The sequence below is a fragment of the Strix uralensis genome, chromosome 22 (assembly GCF_047716275.1).
Source record: "Strix uralensis isolate ZFMK-TIS-50842 chromosome 22, bStrUra1, whole genome shotgun sequence".
Lineage (NCBI taxonomy): Eukaryota > Metazoa > Chordata > Aves > Strigiformes > Strigidae > Strix > Strix uralensis.
This window is the reverse complement of record NC_133993.1, coordinates 10,988,852-11,009,856: the sequence shown is the minus strand read 5'-3', so window position 1 is coordinate 11,009,856 and position 21,005 is coordinate 10,988,852. Positions and strand designations below refer to the sequence as shown.

Here is a 21,005-nt window from a genome sequence, read left to right as displayed (position 1 = left end):
AGCAGGAAGACTCCCAAGTCAAGCAAGCTAGAGCCATCTCAAAAATAAAAATGAGATCTAGCAAAAATGTACTTTAGCATCAAGCCGTCTTAGACTTTATGGCAAGGGGCAAGGGTGCAGGCTGGAAATTCTGATTAAACTGCAAATGCGCTTTTTTCCATCAGAAGAGAGTTGTTGCATTTCAGTGGCAGCTTTTTAACTCCTGAGCCATCTGCAGAACGCCCCAAGCGTGTGAATACAGAAAGGCTTTCTGAAAACCACAGACATTATGTATCAAATATAAGTAGGAGGCTAAAAGAACATGCCAGTCCGAGAGTATCTGGCTCTGCTGGCAGCACAGTGAGGCACGGCCACTTCTGCAGCCAAGAGGACACAGGGGAGAGATTTATCAAGCAGCATATTTAGTTATCTTTGATCTGTCACCCAGTGCTAAGATATCGATTTACTCTGTCAGCAGGAGCAGCCTGAAACGAATACCCGAGAAGGGCTGGGAGAGCTGATGGAAAGCCCAGGTTTGTAATCAGCTGATTCAGTCCCCCTGGGAGGATCTTATCAGGAGTTTTCCTTATTCACCAACATATATTTGCATCAACGAAAAAGGATTAAATTCTGCATACAGCTCCGCACAGCCCTATTACCACAAACCAGAGAGAAGTCCCAGCTCAGCACGAGGAATCACCGTGTGACAATACAGTACTCTGAGGAAGAAAAATACCTTTATCTTTTATTATTACTCTGCTACACACAGTTTGTATGTGTGAAACACGGACAAATTATCCCATCCAAGAGATGGACAAACACTGGTTTTGGAGAGCATTTTTCAAATTTTCTGCGAGATGCAAGCACGACAAGAAAAGCCTTGCTAGGATTCAGGGAAGAGTTACAGAAGCAAATCCTCAGCGAATAATGGTGAAACTTCAGTGAACAACAGAACAAAAAAGGAACACCAAGAACATCCTTGAAAGTTATTGCGTCAGCTGAGACAGAGGGAGAAATATGTGGGATGTGCAGTGTCAAACTGAATATCTAATAGCAAGAACACTTACAGTGAATAATACTTCAAATGAGTATCATGTTTCCCATCTCTAAAGCTCCATGTTCGCATCAGACGGTTGTTTTTACAATGCCCTGGAGAAGGACTATTGCTGTTATTAGTGTTTCCATCCTACAAAGCATGAAATTGAGACTTGAAGAAGCTGAACGATTTGCCTAGAGTGATTTGCAAAGCTGGGATCAGTACCCTGGAGCGTCTGGTGTCGTCAGCAAGACGGAGATCAGGTTTGGAACAGCCAATAACACGCAGAAAAAAGGTGGAATGACAATGACACCAATAGCTAGATAAGCAAATACTTTGTAAATAGCAAACACAAGAATTTTCCATAGGTGAAAGACTGAAATTCAGCCGACAGCGAGCAGACAGGAGCTAGGGCTGCCTGCAGTTCTCTCGTGGAGCCCGACAGCTCTCGCAGCCCGAGGCCGGCCCTGCGCAGGACACAGGGAGCCCCTCGGCAGCGCCAGGCTCCCGGCTCCTCCGCCCCCGCACTCTCTGGTGGCTACTTCCAGCCCAAACGTGGGCTTGGGCCGGCAGCTGCGCAGGGTGACGGGCAGCAGCTTGGCACCAGCAGGGACTCAGGGTTTGGTGTCGGACCTGAGTCACCGAGTCTCCGGGGAAGTTCTCGGACATGAAATCAGCTAGTGTCTCGGGGAAAGTCTGTAGGAACGTGAAATGCTGGCTCTCCTTCGTGGGGACACATTATACTTTCTGTACTTCATAAGCATTAGCTTAAGAAACAGTCTTAAGCCTTAAACTATCCCAAAGGATTACCCTCTGGGGAAATCTAATCTTTCTTTCTCGTTTCCATTGCCCTTTTGAATCTGACAATTTTGTGCAGAACAACCCTTGGGAATAACGCCACAGTGCCCACCCTCTACCGCCACCCTGCTCTCCCCGATAAAGCACAGCACAAGACCCAAATGTAAGGTTGAAGTATAATTCCTTTCTTTCTATTTTTCACAAAGCTCATTAAATAGGAACAGCACCTTTGCCTGGGGGAGGCTTTTCTGCTCATTTGTTACTTCAAGTAATAATTTTTCCTTGTCAGGCCTGCACTGCTGTTTCTGAAATGCCTGCCGGGAAATCCTCGTAAGCCATCACTTCTCTCCTCCTCTTCCTCCCTTGGGGCACAACGTTGCCTGCAAGGGGCTCCCAAGCCAACCGAGGATGGCTCATCAGAGGCATTGCCCGTGGCTGGCTACAAGGCTGTGGTGAGCAAATTTCCGTCTGTAGACTCCAGTCTGGAAGTCAGTAAAAGTTAATTCTGGAAAGAGCCTTCCATTATCCATGTAGATACTGTCATTAACAGATCTCCTCATAAAAATATGAAAATCTTTTTTAATAAAATGAGGACTGTAACTGCTGGCATGTCTTGAGATATGCTGTGGTGTAAAAGCAAGAGCTGGTTTTAATAAAAATTTTAAATTTTGGAAAGGAAAAAAGCTACCATGAAGAACACACAAATCCAGTAAAATCAAGAGTGAAATTATCATTCTCCTTTAAAAAAGCTGTAGAAATTTTAATCATCTTGGGCTACAGATACCTACGGCAAGGTCTGAAGGTCAAAAGTAAGAAAGAAAAGTGGACATTTCTGCTTAGTTCTCAATAACTGAAACCCCCACACACACACTCATTAAGGTTTTAATCTTTCCCATTGAAAAATGAAGGACTATGTATTTCTCAATTAAATGAAATTAAACGTTAGCTCAGCATTAATTTTACAATTCTTCATGGAAGCCAGACAGAGTATGAGCAGTTCTGCTCCTGCCCCAGCAGCGAGCTGCTCCGTGGCAGAGGCGCCCGGTCCTGCCCGTGCCACAGCCTCCACCCAGGACCTCGCCAGCGCTGGGGCGTGCCCTGGCACCACGGCACAGGCTTCACTCGCTAATTATGGACAGAACGAAGGATGGACATGCACAGAATCCACACCACATTTAAGGTGTTCTAGGTTTGCAGTGCCAAGATAAAATCAAGGCTAATGAACCTACCCAAATGGCATAAGCAATATTTCTGACCCAGGCTGCACCTGACGCGCCCTTTAAGTGATGTGTCCAAGCGACCTGGATGCCAAAGCCAATGCTGGACAACACACGGGTGAAAGTCGGCCAATATTAGCATGGCTGCATTAATACTGTTAATAAAATGAAAGATTCAGATGACAAAACATTTTAATTATTTCCCTTCTTCCTCAGTTCAGAATTCCAAGACTAAAGAATAGGTTTAATATCTTTCTTTAAATGATCTTTTCTAGTGCCTTTGCTAAATTTAACACATTTTCCCCAGATTAGATTTGGAGAATTTCCATGGTGCTGATTGGAACTGGGTCAGACCTATACAGCATCAGGCTGCTTCTGAAATTCGCAGTGTTACTGTTTTACAAATCTTATGAAACATTTTAGGTGGCTGTCCTCTCTTGACAGTGAATATTCATAGTTAACTGCAGCATCTGGTACTCAGGAAATAGCCTAGTCTCTTTTATTTTGGATAAATATTTGAATATTTTGTCTCCCCTTGAAAGCGGCAAAACAAACACCTGGGGATCTCCCCTCTGTAAGGGGATGTTTTGATGCGTGCAGGAGCAGTAACAAATATCAGCGTGCAAATACCGAGTGCAACATTCTCCGGTGCTGTCCCAGAGCAGAGCATTGCGAGGGCCAACGACCCAGACCTCGGCAGGTCCTCCCTCAACTGACGGCCAGGCGGAACGGGACGGAGCCTCGCTGTGTGCGCTTGCAGAGGCAGCATGGCGCAGGGTGGTCTCCTGGCCCTGGCCCCGCGGCCGCAGGGCAGCTGAATGAGGGGGCACCCTCGCTCCCGGTCACAAAGGGGTCGAACAGGCTCCGTCAGATAGGACGACTTTCCCACAGCTTTTGCTTTCCGGGTAGACTCGCCCACGTCAGGGATGGATAATTGCTCTGATGTTTCATTCCCCGGGCACTCTCGGGTATCGTCGTTTTTTGTGTCACTGTTGTTTAGTTGTCATCACAAGTCAGACCTGATGATTCAGGAAGTAACATTTTTGATGTAGTTTTGAAACACGCTTCTGTTAACCAAAGCATCTTTCTGTTGTGGGATTTCTGGAGACAAATGCCTTTGGGGAAATACTTCCGGCTGAAAAAAAAAAAAAGTACTAGCCAGGTCACAAGGAGGAAGAATAAACAGCCCTTCTCCGGTGGCAACATCCATGAGGAATGGTATAAATAGAGGAGTATGGGGACAGAGGGATCACAATCGGCTCCGCCACCATCTGTGCAGCTTGCCCTGGGCTCCCAGTTGGATCCTCGCGCCCTCACCATGAGCTGTGCCGTCAGGCAGGTCGTTACTACCTGCTCCCAAGGCAGGAGCAGCGCGGGCAGCTCTGCAGCTGGTAGTGGAAGGAAGGTCTCCTCCGCCTCCTCGGGAAGACACGCTGCCTATGACTTCGCTGGTGTGGTTGGCAATTTTTCTGGTGGCAGTTTAAGCGAGGGATTACTTGGGAAGCAGCTGAGCGCTGGCAGCGCTACTGGTGGGAGCTTTGGAGCTACCCAGAGGGCTTGTTCTGCCCTTGGATTCAGCGGTGGAGGCATCTGCACTCGAGGCGTTGGTGGCAGTTTCACCAGGGCCAGCGCTGGTTGCAGTGATGGGATCTTATTCGCTAACAACGAAAAGGCGACGATGCAGAACCTCAACGACCGCTTGGCCTCTTACCTGGACAAGGTGCGGCTGCTGGAGGGAGACAACGCCGACCTCGAGTGCAAGATCAGGGAGTGGTACGCCAAGGTAGGGCCCAGCTGCGAGCCACGGGACTACAGCTGCTTCCATAAGGAGATCGAAGACCTTCAAAACCAGGTAAGTCATTGTTTTTCAAGAAAATCCTAATATTTCTTTGGGCTTTGCTTTCACATGTGAATAGACCCATGTCAAATGGCAGAGGCAAGAGCTGTGTCCCTGGAGGTGCAGGTGAATGGGAGGGTTGGGGGGAGGAGGACACTGCATGTACAGAGAGCTGAAGTTTCAGCACAGCCTGCTCCACCGAGCTGGCACACGGGTTTCCCCGCGGTAATGCCGTCTAACCGATTAATAACCCCAATATATGGAATCATTATAAAATAAGTGGGTTGCACTACCCCGGGTAGGTGTTTCCTCCAGAGTCTTCCGTAGCCAGAGGAAGCCACAAGCCCAATCTCTCTCCTGCATTTTCTCTTCCAGATCCTGTGCGCAGCCATGGAGACTAACAAAATCCTTCTGAATATTGATAACAACAGGATGACTGCTGACGACTTCCGCGTGAAGTGAGTAGGGTCCTGTGCTGGCCTGAGGGTTCCCACTGCCCGCGGAAGGGCAGGGGAGCGGTGCTGATGGGGAAGCCCTAACCCTCTGCTTGTCGCGCTGCCGTGTTAAAATGCAGATCTCTGGGAAAGGTGTGGGTGCCGCTGACAATGTTCATAGCATTGCATGCCTGAAGCGAAAGAAGAACTTGATCCTAAATTTTTTTCCCCCACAAACTCAACTCAAGGATGTTGCCATGGCTTACTGCCACGCTGACCTTTCTTTGTTGCCTGTGGCTTAAGGTACGAGACTGAATGTGGTCTCCGGCAAAATGTGGATTCAGATATTTGCAACTTACGGCCCGTCCTGGATCAGCTGGCCAGCTGCAAGACCGACCTGCAGCTGCAGTGTGAGGCTCTGACCGAAGAGATGTGTTGTCTCAAGACAAACCACGAAGAGGTTAGACTGCCCCTTGCTCTTAGAGAACTGAGATGAAGGAAGAAGGAAAATCCCCCCAGGTGTCAATATTACTGATATGGTGCACGTATTCTCTGCAGGAAATGAGCTGTCTGAGGAAACAGGCGACCGGAGATGTGAGCGTGGAGGTCAACGCCTGCCCTGGCCCAGACCTGCGGAAGATCCTGGAGGATCTGCGGTGCCAGTACGAAGCGCTGATGGAGCGCAACCGCAAAGAGACTGAGCAGTGGTACGCCTGCAAGGTACTGTGCCCTGCTCTGCCTCTTGGGGGGAAAGGAGGGATGTCTCAATATCAGCAACTGTGTCACGATGTGCTCAGCATCTCACTGTACGGCCCAGTTTCAGGTTCTTCTGTACATGGCAGAGGGGCCTCCGCATGGTGTTACAACAGAATAAATGGGGGGGCTTCGGATTTGGAAACACTCAGGTGCACTGCGGGGCGTGCACAAGCAGCGTGGTGATGGCCTCGCACAGGAGATGCTGTGGCGAGGTGAGGGAAGGGCTGCTCTTTTCTAACGTTGCAGGTGGAGGAGGTGAATCTGGAGGTCATCACGAGCAGCCAGGAGATCGAGTCAAGCAACAAACAGGTCACTGAGCTGAGACGTCAGCTGCAGGCCTTGGAAATCAATGTACAAGCCCAGCTCACCATGGTAGGTGATGCCACTACGACTCACGCCTCCGCCTCCCCAGCTCTCTCTAGAAAGCTGCACCGCCAGGGTCGTACCTGCACCCAGGCGGGCTGGGCCTGCAGCACACCCAGGTACCTTTGTGGTGTTTCCATTCTCAGAAAGAAAACCTGGAATCCTCTTTGGCGGAAACCGAATGTCGCTACAACAAATACCTGGCTGAGCTGCAGAATCAGATCTCCTGCGTGGAGCAGCGGCTGGCTGAAATCCGGGCAGAAATGGAGTGCCAGAACCAGGAATACAAGACCCTCCTGGACGTCAAATGCCGCCTGGAGCAGGAGATCCAGACCTACCACTGCCTGCTGGAGGGCGGGCAGCACGACATCATGTACGCAGACTGCAGACAGAGCCGGCACAGTAAAATCTCTATGCTTTGACTTACAGGGGTATGAAAATTCGTGGTACAAGTGGTGAAAGCAGCGTTGTGGTGAGGAACCAGTACTGACCTGTTACCAGCCAGGGCCTGTTAGCAAACCAGGAGGCATGTGAGGCTTTGGCTCTGCTCTACGTCCAGAGTGCAAGCCAGAGACCATCCCCTGTGCTGGGCCAGCGAGGGCGGCCCGGAGTGGCCCCCGAGCGGCCCCAGCCGCCGGGGCAGGGCGCAGCACCGCGGCTCGTTCCAGGGCGGTTTTCACTGTGAGCTGGGCAAGGCCTTTTACGCACACTGGCATGCAACTGAGTTTTATTGGCTTTGCCACAGCTAGACAGGATTAGGGACTGGCAGTTAAATTAACCGAAACAATAAATTATCTAAACATTTTCAGTTTCACACAACAATTTAATTAAAGTTTTGGGAATTTAATTTGTATGTAAAGCAGTTGGCTCTTCCCTGCCTCCCAGTGCCTGAGATTTTGAAACAGTGAGGCAGGCTGCTAATCTCATAAATGGCTGCATACACACATAACCAGCCGGAGCACCCACCTGCTCCATCAGTTTGGAAAAAGAGGTATTTTAATGGTGGTGCCCTGAGGTCACCTCTCCTGGACTCTCCAGTCCTAAATTAGTTACATGAAAAATCAGTTCTTGCTCCAAAATGCCAGTTGCAATGGATGAAATGACACTGTCAGAGCCTGTCTGAGAGCCCCAGGTGATCCTGACTGTGTCAAGATGGAAAAGCAATTGCTGTCAACAGACAGGCAGCAGGGAGGATGTGCTAATTGCTGCTCTTAATGACCCTCGTGGTTCAAAGGGGAAGTGGCCAACAGTGACTGGAGACACAGAGCCAAGGCCAAGGCTACCAGCAGCTCCAGGGGATGGGGCAGATCTCCGGGGGGGATGTGGGGCCTTGGATACCAGAGCTGTCTCCTTTCCACAGAGGGCCCGTGGGAAGAGGAGTCCCTGCAACGTCAGCTGGAAGAGGCGGTGGGCTTAAGGCCGGCCTGTGTCAGCCCTGCCTGCCCTAAACCCCTGCGCTCCGGGTGGGGACGGGGAAGGTGAGGTGTCCTCTGGGAGCCAGGGAGGGTGACTGTGGGTTGCTGCTTTAGTCCTGCTGGGTACCTGGGGAAGAGGAGGAGGAGAGATGGCCGGGCTGTTCTGGGTGGTGACGAGGGGCTGGAGACAGTTTTTTCTGGAGAGGGGCAGAATCGCAGCTGTGACTGTCGGTGGTAGAGCATGGGGATGAATTGAGCTGTGGTAGAAAGCCGTGGCAAGGGATGCAGCTACGGGGCATTTATAAATTTATGCACAGAAAATATGTTTGACACGGGGTTTACTAGTAGTAAATGTGTTTAAATAAGACTTTCAGCACAATACGAAAATGAGGAACTGGCAGGGGAAATCAGTCAGTCACCAGCCTTTCAACAGGTATATAAAATTAAGCAAGCCAGGGAGAAGAGGGAAAAGAAAGGTCAGTACAAGAGCCCGGGGGCTGTAAGGGAAAGGTGCGCGATGCAGGCGAACCCCCCGACAAGGCAACGCTTCTGCTCTCCCTCGGCAGGTCACCACAGGCAAGGGAGCTTCCTGCCAGCCCCACTGCACAGCCCCCTGCGGAGGTCTCTCGAAGAACAAACCCTTTGGAAAAAGCAAGGCAAAAATAACCTGACAGCTCTCAGTTCTGCTTATAGCACAGTCAGAAGGGACTTTGCAGAACCTTCCTGCCACCCACGCTGCCTGCTGCCTTCATCCTGCGGTGCTGCTTTGATCTAATCACTGGTCTTCACCTGGGCTAGTCTGTTCTGTGGTCAGTTGTCTAACAACTACCAAAGCTTGTCGCTAATAAAACTTTGCTACTACTGACACAGCCTTGAACCTGAGAAATAATTTCTACAAGTAAATTAATATACAAGTATTTAAAAAATTGTTAGGCAGATAGTTATATTTATCACACACCTTTGGTTAGGAATCCACCTTTGATCTATGTCCACAAAGCAATCATTACAAAGGAAAAAGAAAAGAAAGCAATGTTCCCATCTGGTGCCCTGCTCCTCAGAGTTCAGTGGCTGCAGGACGGTGATGGAGGAGCAGCCACAGCAGGATGGAGGAGAGGGACCAGCTGATGCTGCGGAAAGGGACGTTGGCTACCCGAGCAGGAAGCATAAGCTGAGACATGAAGTAGAAGGTGATGAGAAAGAAACATTGAGGGAGGCTGGAGAGAGTGCAGGGAAGGAGTTTCAAGGCAGCCTGACTGACAGTCTTCTATTGAAGGAGACTGCTGAGCAAAAATCGACTTTTCATTAAACTAGGTGTGTGCTAATATAATGTAATACACAACACTGAGTTATTATGAATGTGCAGCAACGACATAAAATCAAGAACAACACGTTTTCCCAAATAACACTGAAGTAGTAATTTTGAGAGCAAGGCTCTGCTGGACTTGACACACCCTCCTGGTGGAGGAAAACAATTCCCAGAGAAAATGCTAAATAAAGAACCTCTACATGGCTTTAAAAAAATGGCAAACGGGAAGAACCAGCTGGCAACATGTGGGAAGATAAAAGGGTGAGACAAATTAATATGTGGGAGAGAATTTTTTTAAAAGTAAGATACAATAAACAGCCAGAAAAAAAAAGGTGCTGGTATTTTATTACCGCAGTGAAAGGAATTACAAACACATTGAGGAACACAACTGCATTTTGCTGCTTGTGCAAGCAGCGACTCAAGATGCAGCCTGTCCCCTCTCAGTGTCTAACCCAGGTGTCAGCCCGCCTGCCAGGGCTGTTCCCAAGCTCTGCTCCTCGATACGTGGCTCTGTTAGCCCCTTTCTGCAGCGAAATACTGCATGGGGTTTGACAACTAACTTCACACAGAGGGCTAACGCGAAGGCTTCGAACAAGAAGACTTCAGGGGACACGAGTGTCGGTGTCTAAAGAAAGAAACAGCCCAGATGTTTCTGGAATGACGACATGGAGGAAGCCAAAGCTTGACCACAGCCAGCTATTCTCTTGGCAAAAACCACAGCAAAGGCGGGGCTTTTGTTTCGTGCTTGGGGTCTTTGCTCTGCAGAAAACCTCTGCTCGGGTGTCACCCCTCGTGCTCTGAGCTCCCAGCTCCCGGCCACGCGTCGTGTCGGTGACGGCACCGCACAGCGGCCGGGGCGGCATCGGGCGGCTCCAGCGGGTCCCTCCGGGGGTGGCCTCTCCCCGCTCTGTCCAAGTAACAGACTCCTGTTAGCCCTGTGGGGGTAATTGCTCTAACGAGCTTCTGCACAAGGCTTTGTGTTAAATACTTTCTCTACCAAGTTCTGTATCTCCCATTCCTGCTACACTAATTATTCCATGCATTTCAGTGTTATTTAACCTGCCTCGGTGTTTACACAGCAGCCCTACGGTCGCCGCATTAAATGCTTTGCAGAAATAAAAAGGTGCCTTCCCTGCCCAATGAGTTTATACCCTGGACAGTGATGGGAAACGCTGACTGTGGAAACAGCGCAGGAAGAGATGGGGAGGAGAGAAATGAAATGCAGAGGACGCAGGACAAGAAGTGACCTGGGACACTGACTGTGGGCAAACTTCTGTCCCACGCCACACACGCAGCCGCTCCCACGAGCACGCGGGGGGGCGGCTCCGAAGAGCTCGTTCTTCTCTTTTAATGTACAAATCTTGCAAAGCAAGAGTGAATGAGTACCTCAGACAGACAGAACTGAGACTGAAGGTTCGGACTTAGGCTGAAGGTGAAAGATTGGGAGAGAAATCTGACGATAAAAAGAGCAAGGACAGGAGCCCAGAGAGGAGAGGGGGAGTTCTGTCAGCGCTCGGGCTGGAGGGCAGCTCCAGCATCCCCACCAGTGGCTGCAGACAAGAGGCCCTGCGGTTACTCCAGCAGGGACAGTCTCTGTCTTACAGAGAGAGCAGACACACGGGAACCACACCACCGTCAGAAAACCCCCTGAGGAGTGAACATACCAGAGGTTTAAGACGTCAGTGGAGAAACAGAAAGCAAGCAGCTCGTTTTGCACATGGCCAGTGCTGGAACTCAGCACTGCACTGCCCAAGCCATTACACCTGATGACAGGCACTCTGCATTTTTAATAGCAGGCCATATTCTGGTGTGATGTATAAACTATAATTCCTCTATAAAAGTCTACTTTATAAAGTACGCAGACAGGTACAGTCTCACTCACACCCATAGTAACTATCATCTGTGGGGTTTGTATTTTTGTCTACTGGCTTGTGCAATATTTATAAAGAATTATAGAGAAGAGTACAACTATAATCAAGCAGGAGATTTCTCATCTCAGTACACTGAATAAAGTAATGTAAACTGCCAGTGGGAACCACTATTGAAAGTGTATTGAAATGAAGAGACTTTTTAGTACAAATATGAAACAAAGATAAAAAGAAGACACTCTGGGGAGGCTGTGGCTGGCCCATGCCTTTGGCTGCCTGTCGCTCTTGTACCACTGAGTGGCCTCTGAGTGCAGGCAGCACCCGAATCCTCCCGTTCTGCTGGGCAGGTTCTGCTCTGACCCACGCGGCCCTGCCAGCGGGGACCGCAGGCGGACGCCTTGTTCCTCCTCCGGCCGGCACTCAGCTGTCCGTGCAGGAGTGAAACTGCCGTGGTGTCATTCACCCATCAGCATCCTCCCATCTGGCCTAACACAAATTCTCTGGTCCCCTTCTTTGCCATGATAACGAGCAGTGCTTCCAGAGATCCAAATACTGGGAAGTCTGGCTGCACTGTCATCGTCTGGTGGGCGCTGGAATTTCCTTCCAAACCCTCCACAAAGGGAATCAGGGAAGGTTGTGAGCTTCAGCAGGAAGAAATCTCGTTCTGTCCACCTTGTTCTGCTGAACTTCTACTCCATCGCCACAGATGTTCAGAGGGAGTCTGAAGATGTGAACAGTCAGCAAGAAAGCAACTGAAACAGAGTAATCACCTTGGTCTCTGAGGCGTATTTAAGACCCAGGATCATGCTGTTACCAAACTCACTGTGATAATTATTTCACTTGCCTTACAGGAATTTTGCTAAACATGGTGGTATAAACCAATGAGTCATTAGCCAGAAAAAAGTTATGGTCTACATTTGAAAGATGGGAGCATGAGGTCTGGAGCCAGCTCAGTATCACATCAAAGAAATGTTTAATAAGTGATGCCTAATGGCCATTATGCAAATTATTAATGGTAATTACAAGTGACAAGATAAAATCATACTCCAGTGTGGTTGCACAAACATCACTGAAGCAACGCTTATGAAAGCAAAGTTCTGTCAAATTAGACACACCCTTCTTGTAGTTGACACAAGAAAACATTATCAACTTTGATAAGAAAAGTGAGCAGAGCGTGGAAGAGACAGGCTGACATTTTGCAAAAACACTCTGCACTGGGACAGTCGCAGCGCCCACAGGACTGAACTCCAGTGCCCACAGCATTGCTGGCAAGTGTAACACCTCCCTGCCTCCTCCGGAGCTGCCATCGCTGTGTGTCAATATTTACACTTATTACCTCTTTGTCCACTTTCAGACCTCCCTTCTTTGCCATAATGCCCACAAGACCTAACGGTGTTTGCACTGACATTGTGCTGAGCCCACTGCTAATCACACCGGCTAATAGCCTCTCATTGCTTCCTTTACTTCCACCTGTATGAAATAATTTGTTTCCTCCTGTCTTACACTTAGGTTGTAAATCCTTCTGGGACATTTTTATGTCTTAGACATGCACAGTCCTCTCCTATGCAGCGTTCTGCGCCAAGGCCATGCCCCTAGGCTACAGGGACACAAATAATAACCAAAGTGGAGGTAGGGAAATCAGTTTAGTGGGGAAAAAAAGGGTATTGATGGATGTTTCAGCACAAGATGGTGGCTCACAGCTGGAGAAAGCAGAAGCCAGCACTGGCTCGGCGGTGAGGAGCAGGGCAACGCCACAGTGCCTGGGGGGAACCCACCCCGCGCCCCCGCCAGCTGCAGACAGCGGCACCCGCCAGCACAGAGCGCGACAAGCACCCAACCGGCTCCAAAGCCCAGGCTGCTTAGGCAGGGACTGGCTTTTGGATGCATCTGCTGTACCAGTCCCGTGTTCCGTGTCCTGGTGGGAGCCCAGTAAAGCTCCAAAGAATGTCATTATATCCCAAATACGAGTCCTTTGGAAGAACTGCATGATTGTTTCTAATCTTCACTGGTAAAACGGGATTGAGTAGCCCGTGGACCTTTCTGCCAGGACATATGTGAGCAGTCGTACAGTGCTGCAAACCACTTTGTTTTGTGGAGCGAGACTTATTCCTTCTTCCTAGTAGGCAATCACTGAAAGAAGGAGGTGTAGGTGCTCCTTGCCCACCCATAGAGAAATGTCCAATATCTGCAATGTCTCCTCCTAAACCAAAGACTCTGAAAGGGAAAGAAAGGCAAGCTCAGCCCAGAGTGCTGCTCTCTGCAGATTGCTGTTAGGCAACTTCTGAAAACCTACACGGCAGAAGCAAAGCTCCAAGCAATCCAGACATATTAATTTCTGTTGGCTCTTACAGCCACACCCTGTCTTCAATTATATTCCTCAAAACGACGCATGAAAGTCAGATTTACTCCCTATTCTCCTTTTTGCTCATGATTTTCACTATTGTGAGTCTGGGCTGTGTGGGGAGCAGGGGGGCGTGTTTCCAGGGGCAGGATGGACTCGTATTTCAGGCCCTGCAGTCTTAGCCAGGAATCCGAGCTCTGACAGACTCCGGCTTTGTCCTTGAGCAAGTTATTTTACTGCACCATATGAATAATGAATATTCTAGGATGCTGCAAGCCTTGGGTAGGCGTCTTTTTATCATTTCTGATCTAAGTAAAGAAATAAATTATCTCACTGGAGAGTGGGGAGTCCTAACTTATGCTGGTGAGACGACGATCACATCTATATATATGCTTGGGGACACTCTCCTGCCATGGTGACAGAAGCCACCCAGCTTCCCAGCAGTAAGTGAGAGGTGGCTGCGCGTACGAGCGTAGGTTTTCTCTGCCTTTCTTCCTGGAGGTGACGGCTGCTCTCAGGGCTCCCTCTCAGGTGTCACACTCAGCGCCAAAGAGGATTTATCACAACTGCTCCTGTAAATGCGGACATGCTTGAGTCAAAGGTTACTTGTGAGTAAGAGTTGCTTGGAAATTCCACGCTGTAGGGAACAGAAGCCTCCGTCCCCTGGAGAGCAGAATCTCCTCTCGTTACAGCAGTCTGCTGGAGAGGGACTTGCACTGGCCGAGCCAGTTCCCCGAACACTCCTCTGGCTATTGCTTGCCTGGTTTCGGAGATCCCGCTCCCATCACTAGCCAGGCTGGGCTAATGCCTGCTACTGCTCTGACAAACTCAGTTAAGAAACTTGGAAAGCTTTTCTCCTTATTTTGTGCTCAGCACAATCTTAGTAATGGCAAAGACCTGAGGGATCACCTCTCGGGCCATCCAGGGAACTGGATATATCGCCCATGGATACTCCCTTTTCTGTCATCTCTTTCTTTATCTACGATCACCACAAATTGAGGCAGCATGGACGGCAATTAAAGTAATTGAAAAATAACTTCAGAGAGGTACTTCATGCACTTCGGCTTACATCAAGTCTGGGTAACATCTGGACACAGAAGACTTCCAACATTTAGCAGGCCCGATCTTCGCAGACTGTGAGCAAGTTGACTTCTTGTCTTTGCATGACCAAAGACATCTAAGCCACAAAAGGGGAACTAAACCCACGGGGGAATTGTCTCAGTGATTTAAGAAATCTCACAGTCAAGCATGTATTAGACCTGCTGTCTGTCCCTGTGCCAGGTGACGGACATCTACACTGCCATATCCCTGGTCTTTTCACTACTACGGTCACTATTGTTCACACTTTTCAAAAGTGAGAATTTATGTTAATTTCCCATTTTTGTTCCACGTACTCTACCATAGCATGTGATATAAAAAATGTTTATTGGACTAAGAATAAAATAAATACAAATTAATAAAAGATAAAAGGCACTTTGATGTTATAAATACCAATGTTTCTTCTTTGTACATAATCAAGGGCAACTTTTTTTCTTGACTTGTTGTAAAGTTTGCATCATACAAAAAGCTGATGACTCATAAAACATTATTTTACTTTTTGGAATAAGCTGCTGACATGTAAAGTATCTTCCTTGTGAACTGGGATTTCTAGAGGGAAACTGCCTATGGGCTATTTATTCTTGGCATAAACAGCAAGACTAGCCAGCCCCGTGGGAAGAAGAAACACGCTACAGGTGACACCCCCTTTGGAAGGTATAAATAGAGATCTGCGGCAACAACCAACCTGCAGTCTGATTCAATATCAAGCTGTGCATCTTGCTTTGGGCTTTGGGTTGGATCTGCAGCTGTCCTCAAAATGAGTTGTAGTATTAAGCAGACAACTGGCTCTCTCAGGGGAAGGACCAGCGGTGGCAGCTGTGTTATTGGTGGTGGTGGTGGTGGTGGAGGAGCACGGATCTCCTCAGTCTCCTCGGGAAGATACACGACTTGCGGGATAGGTGGTAGCCGAGGGTTTTCGGGTAGAAGCTACTGTGGTGGTGTGAATTATGGAGGAGGACTGAGCACTGGCAGTCTGGTTGGTGGAAACTATGGAGGTGGCTTAGGAGCTGCTGTCCTCGGAGGATGTTCAGGCATTGGATTCAGCGGTGGCAGTGCTCGCTTTGGCGGTGGCATTGGAGGTGGCCTTGGTATTGGTCTTGGTGGAGGGGTAGTTGGAGGTGGTTTTGCTGGTGATGGCATTCTTCTTTCTGGTGACGAAAAGGTCACCATGCAGAACCTTAACGACCGCCTGGCTTCTTACCTGGACAAGGTGAGGTGCCTGGAACAAGAAAATGCTGACCTGGAGTGCAGAATCAGGGAGTGGTATGCCAAGCAGGGCCCTTTTTGTGAGCCACGGGACTACAGCTGCTATTATAAAGAAATAGAAGATCTTCAAAATCAGGTAATGTCATTTCTCAGCGGCTTTCTCCCTTGTAAGCTTCTCCCTCCGTGTTGGTTCACAACTTAATGCAGTTATCAAGAGTAACAGTTCATTGTTGTAAAATGATTTTTGTAAACAGCCATTAAGGCAACTGCCTGTAGAAAGCCCTAGAGCTCAAAGGTAAAAACCTGGAGTGTTTGGACTGTTTCCACTGCTGTTATTCATCAGAGATATTTGAAGGGGAAAATGTTATCTGGGTGTAATATATCTGGATGGGCTCAGTAGTCTTTCTGAATTAGGTTTGTGCCAAGGTGTTTAAATCGATATATGCCAAGAAAGCAACTAAAAGAGAAATAAATAATGGATTGCATTCATTTGCCTTGAATTTATATTATTCTGTCATCAGTCTTGCAGAATTCCAGTTAAACGCTATTTCCTTTTTTTACAAGTCTATTCTTCCATACAGAATTGTGAAATATAGGACATCTAATTAAAAATAAGAACAAAGAGAGCATTGCCATAACACATTTTGAGTATGCAATTTAAAATTAAAAACGTTTGCAGAGTGTGTTTGGCAAAAATTCTAGAACGTCAATGTACAAAGAAGAATAAAGTGAAAAGAATCCAGGAAACAGAATGAGACAGACTTATAATTAAGTCTTGAAACAAAGCTTTTAAATCTCTTATCCATGAAAGTAAGATTTATATTTAAAAGGTGAGGTGGGTTGTGGTAGGTGCTGGACGACACTAATTATACCTCCCTGACTGTCTGCATCTGAACCACATATTTTATGATTTTAATGCCTTCGCCGTACTTCACTGAACACACCCTCTGACTGCTGCTCTCCTCGACTCCCCCATGCCTGATACACAATATTTAAAAAAAACGCGAGAGAGAAGGAGGTCTGGTAGCACCAGTCAAGGGGTACACTTGAGCCTGAGGATACAGGGAAGAGACTTGAGGAGTGAATATGCTTTTTCCAGATTGTCTGCGCAACCATAGACAACAACAAGATCATTCTGAACATCGACAACAGCAGGATGACGGCCGACGACTTCCGAGTGAAGTGAGTAGCCCCGGCTGTGCCCTTGCGCTGGCCCCGCGCTCCCGCTCGCAGAGCTGGTGCGGAGCTCTCAGACAGCTCTCCTGGGATCCTCTGGCCAGGACAGGCTGGAGGCGACGCAGAAAAGCCCTTTCATCCATCGCCTTTGGAGCTGCTCTAATTAGTGGCAGTTCCAGGGTGGAAAGTTTGGGATAACAAGATGGTTTTGAGTGGAGATTAGAGTTCTTCAGAAAGCAGAAGTGATCTGCAGACAGAGAGCAGCGGGGCTTCACCTGAGCTGCCACTGACAGACTTGGTCTGTCTTCAGCTTCAAAGGGGAAGCTTTTGATTTCTCCTGTTGGAGCACAGGAACACGGTGAGTGACACCTCCGCCCAGTCAGAAAGCTCCAGAGAAGGCAGACTGAGAGCAGATTTGTAGGAGCAAGCCTCAGACTGCTGTTCTTAGCATCCTGTGGGGCCAGTTAGGAAAATACTGTAAGAAAGATGGATGGTCAAATGAAAAAAAAAAGAGTAAATGGTGATGTCAGACACCGACTACTCTTTCTTGCTTTCTTTCTCACTCCCAGGTACGAGACGGAGCTGGCCCTGCGCCAAAGCGTGGAGGCTGACATTAACGGCTTACGCCAGGTCCTGGATCAGCTGACGCTCTGCAGGTCTGACCTGGAGGCCCAGCTGGAGTCGCTGCGGGAGGAGCTCTGCTGCCTGAAGAAGAACCACGAGGAGGTAGGGTCCTGCCCTTGCCTGCAGCGCCAAAAGCGTTAATTGAGGCAGGGTCCCTCGCCCTGGGGTGCTGGCTGTGGGGGGCAGTGCTTGATGGAGACAATAGATGTGAACTTGGAGCTGTGAGAGTCCAGCAGCAGAGAGGGGCTCTGGCAGGGGCTCTGCTCCTCCCTACAGGGGAGCTCAGCTCCCTCGGTTTTTTCCTTCTTTTGAAAAAATGACATGATCTGGGTGGTGTTTCCAGGAAATGAGCTGTCTGAGGAAACAATCGACTGGAGATGTGAGCGTGGAGGTCAATGCCTGCCCTGGCCCAGACCTCAGAAAGATCCTGGAGGAGATGAGATGCCAGTATGAAACGCTGATTGAACGCAACCGCAAAGAAGTTGAGGATTGGTACGAGTGCAAGGTGAGCAAATTTATGCAGCTCTGACTTTCCCCAGCTAACCCAGGCAATGGTTCCACAGAGATTTATCACACGTTAAAGCCACACACCATACTCTAACAGCGCTCAGCATTGGTTTAAATTGACCGAGTGACAGTATGGCCACTCTGCGTCCTTGTTATGGGGTCATGGGACGTGCTGCATGTTAGTGAGGCTTGAGGCAGGAACTCCTTACAACGTGGTAAGTAGTGAGAAGAACTGGACGGCACTACTATTAGAAGAACAAGAGGGATGATGACCAGGGTTTACACTCCATTAGGATGAGAGTTCACCCCAACCTTTCTCATTTCATGTTTTTTGCTAGCTTCTCTGCTCTTTCCTTCATCTGGCCAACATCACACATTCTCTAACACCTTTATTCTGCATTGGTGATTTTCAGATTGAGGAGGTGAATCGGGAGGTTATTACAAGTGGTCAGGAGGTAGAGACGTGCAACAACCAGGTCACCGAACTGAGACGCCAATTGCAAGCCCTGGAAATCGATCTCCAGGCCCAGCTCAGCCAGGTGGGTGGTGAGCTGGCGTAAAGCTCAGCTGTCTCACAGTTACACTTTGATGTAAGTATTCATAGTTAAATGCAGCGTTTCTCTTGCCTGTATTTGTATTGTGCCACCTGTCACTCCTCAGAGGGACAACCTGGAGTCGTCGCTGGCTGAGACAGAGTGTCGCTACAACAACCACCTTGCTGAGCTCCAGAGCCAGATCACGTGTGTGGAGCAGCAACTGGCTGATCTGCGGGCGGAGATGGAGTGCCAGAACCAGGAGTACAAGATCCTGCTGGACGTCAAGTGCCGCCTGGAGCAGGAGATCCACACGTACCGCTGCCTGCTGGAGGGCGGGCAGCAGGACCTCATGTAAGTAGGCTTGAGATGCACCAAAAGATACAGTGAAATACCTGAGTCCTGGGTATTTTATCGTAACAGCAAAGTGAACGACAGGTGGAGGCACGGCACAGCTCCTTCACCCTTACTGACCTATTCGGGCTGCCGGGCGGTCAGTGGTGACAATCTGCTTCCCCCCCTGTGCCAGCCACTGCCACAAGAAGAAAGGTCACTGCAATCTTCTACCAATTTCCTGCCAAATAGGAAAGCAGATTGAGAGCAGCAGGGACAATGAAAAACTGTAGTTTTAGTTTCTCTGTCATTTCCTTCACTAAAATGTTATTTTCCTGTCCCCATAGTCAGCAAGGAGGAATTGGTCAGTCTTCGGGGCTAGGAGGAGGAGTTGCAAGAACAAGTGGAATAGGAGGAGGAGGTATCATTAGAACAACCCACACTTACACTTCGTCTTCCCAGATGCCATCCTGTGCAGCTGCGGAGATACAAGGTAAGGACTGCAGCACTCGACAAGATTTCCAGAGTCTTCTCTGTTCTAATGCAACAAGCCCAGGCAGTAACAAAGATCTTTCCCATGTAGCTTACAGGTGCTGTTTGGAAGTTTTATTGTGAGGCTACTGGGAGATACATGATGGGAGGCCACAGAGGAGTGGCTACAACAAGGGCTTTCAGGAGCTGTGACTCTGCTAGGAAGCATGAGAGCTGCAAAAATAGAGGAGGGGGAAGAGGGGTGGAAAAGGACAGAGTCAGCAGGCAGGCAAGCCACAGAGAACACGGAGAAAGGACTGACAAGAAATCTGGGGCAAAGGAAAGAGTAGGAGAAAGCAGAGTGCCCAGAAATCAGAAAAAAAAAGCGCACGGGATTCATGGGAATATTGGCAGAAAACTACTAGTACTATTTCAAGAGGAAACTTCCAGTCAAACTGAAAAAGAAATAAAGAAATATGGTGACAGTTGGTCCAGGAGAATGAGTGTGAGCAGGGGCATTGTTCTGGCAAGGACTCCGATGCCGTTCCCTCATCCAGATTGCTGCTGGTGCAACGTCTGCAGCTTCCACCATTTGGCATTTTTATGTAAAAGGGCAAACCATGCTCCATCTAGCTCCGAATCCCATCTGCCCGACTGGCAGGCGACAGTCAGACCTTTCCAGGAAGGGACACTATTTATCTGAAATTCTAATTGAATTGGCTTGTGAAATGATCACGTGTATAGAATGACAGTGTGGGAAAGAATCTATTTTTGCTATAAACAAAGTAATATTTCCTTTGATCTCTCCAGTGCCTTGCAGAAGGATTTGTGATTAAGCAGAGAAATGAGAATATCCAACAAGAGAACCCTGAAGCAGAGCCATGGATGAAGAAAGACAATATTTACTGTATGCCTCTGCAAAGGGCAAGGAGTGTGCTCTTTTGTATTACTCAGCAATGCTAAGCAATGTGTCAGAGGGCTAAGCAGAGCGTTGGGCCACATTCTGCTTTATTTTGCTATTTGCTTTTTCTACTCTGTATCGCTGCGTGTGCCCAACTGCCATGACTATTGCTGGAGTTAACCAGTAGTATGATCACTAATGTACCTGCTGGTGAAAAACTTCTCTAATAAAACTTTGCTTCTGCCTGATGCAATCAAGAAACCTGTGTCCAGAGACTGAGTTCCTTTAGAAAATGAGGTGCTGATCCAGGTACAGGGGTCACTAACCTGCTCAGGGTTGTACTCCCCTGAGGACAAAGCTGCTTTGCCAGCAGCAGTTGGAGAACGGCCTCGCTGGCCTTGCAGGTCTTGCCCACCTCCTCCCCGTCAAAGCCTGTGGCAGCGTTGCCCGTCCCTAAGCAGCATCCTCTGGGATCTGCTCGGAAGCCTCACCAGGCAGGTGTCCGTGGGCTTCCCGCAGAGCATTGTGCTAAAACACAAAATTTCAGAAAAATTTTGAAAGTCAGTGATGGAACATGTGGAGACAGATTGCCACAGCCCCAGTCTAGTGTGGCCACATCTGAGCTGTCCCCTCTCACACTTCATCAGCCAGCCTGGGGACCTGAAGAGGAAATCTTGGTCTCCACAACTGATTCAGTTTTGCTGACATGGCTTGTATTCCGACCTACCCCTTCCATTTTATAGGAATCTTCCCACTGGGAGAAGGACTGGAGGCAAAGGGTTTATTTCCTATCTATTTTCACACAG

General features: G+C 48.7%; 2 protein-coding genes across 2 annotated transcripts; both read left to right on the top strand.

Moving 5' to 3' along the window:
* Window positions 1-4,348: 4,348 nt before the first annotated feature.
* LOC141953499 (keratin, type I cytoskeletal 19-like) lies at window positions 4,349-7,868 on the top strand. Its single transcript, XM_074892116.1, has 7 exons — window positions 4,349-4,882; window positions 5,243-5,325; window positions 5,605-5,761; window positions 5,860-6,021; window positions 6,304-6,429; window positions 6,567-6,793; window positions 7,781-7,868. The coding sequence occupies exons 1-7, from the start codon at window positions 4,349-4,351 to the stop codon at window positions 7,866-7,868; spliced, it is 1,377 nt and encodes a 458-aa protein (XP_074748217.1).
* A 7,337-nt stretch (window positions 7,869-15,205) lies between these two features.
* Window positions 15,206-20,370, top strand: LOC141953485 (keratin, type I cytoskeletal 19-like). Its single transcript, XM_074892088.1, has 8 exons — window positions 15,206-15,790; window positions 16,754-16,836; window positions 17,400-17,556; window positions 17,798-17,959; window positions 18,375-18,500; window positions 18,622-18,848; window positions 19,175-19,320; window positions 20,109-20,370. The coding sequence occupies exons 1-8, from the start codon at window positions 15,206-15,208 to the stop codon at window positions 20,132-20,134; spliced, it is 1,512 nt and encodes a 503-aa protein (XP_074748189.1). The 3' UTR covers window positions 20,135-20,370.
* The last annotated feature ends 635 nt before the right edge of the window (window positions 20,371-21,005 follow it).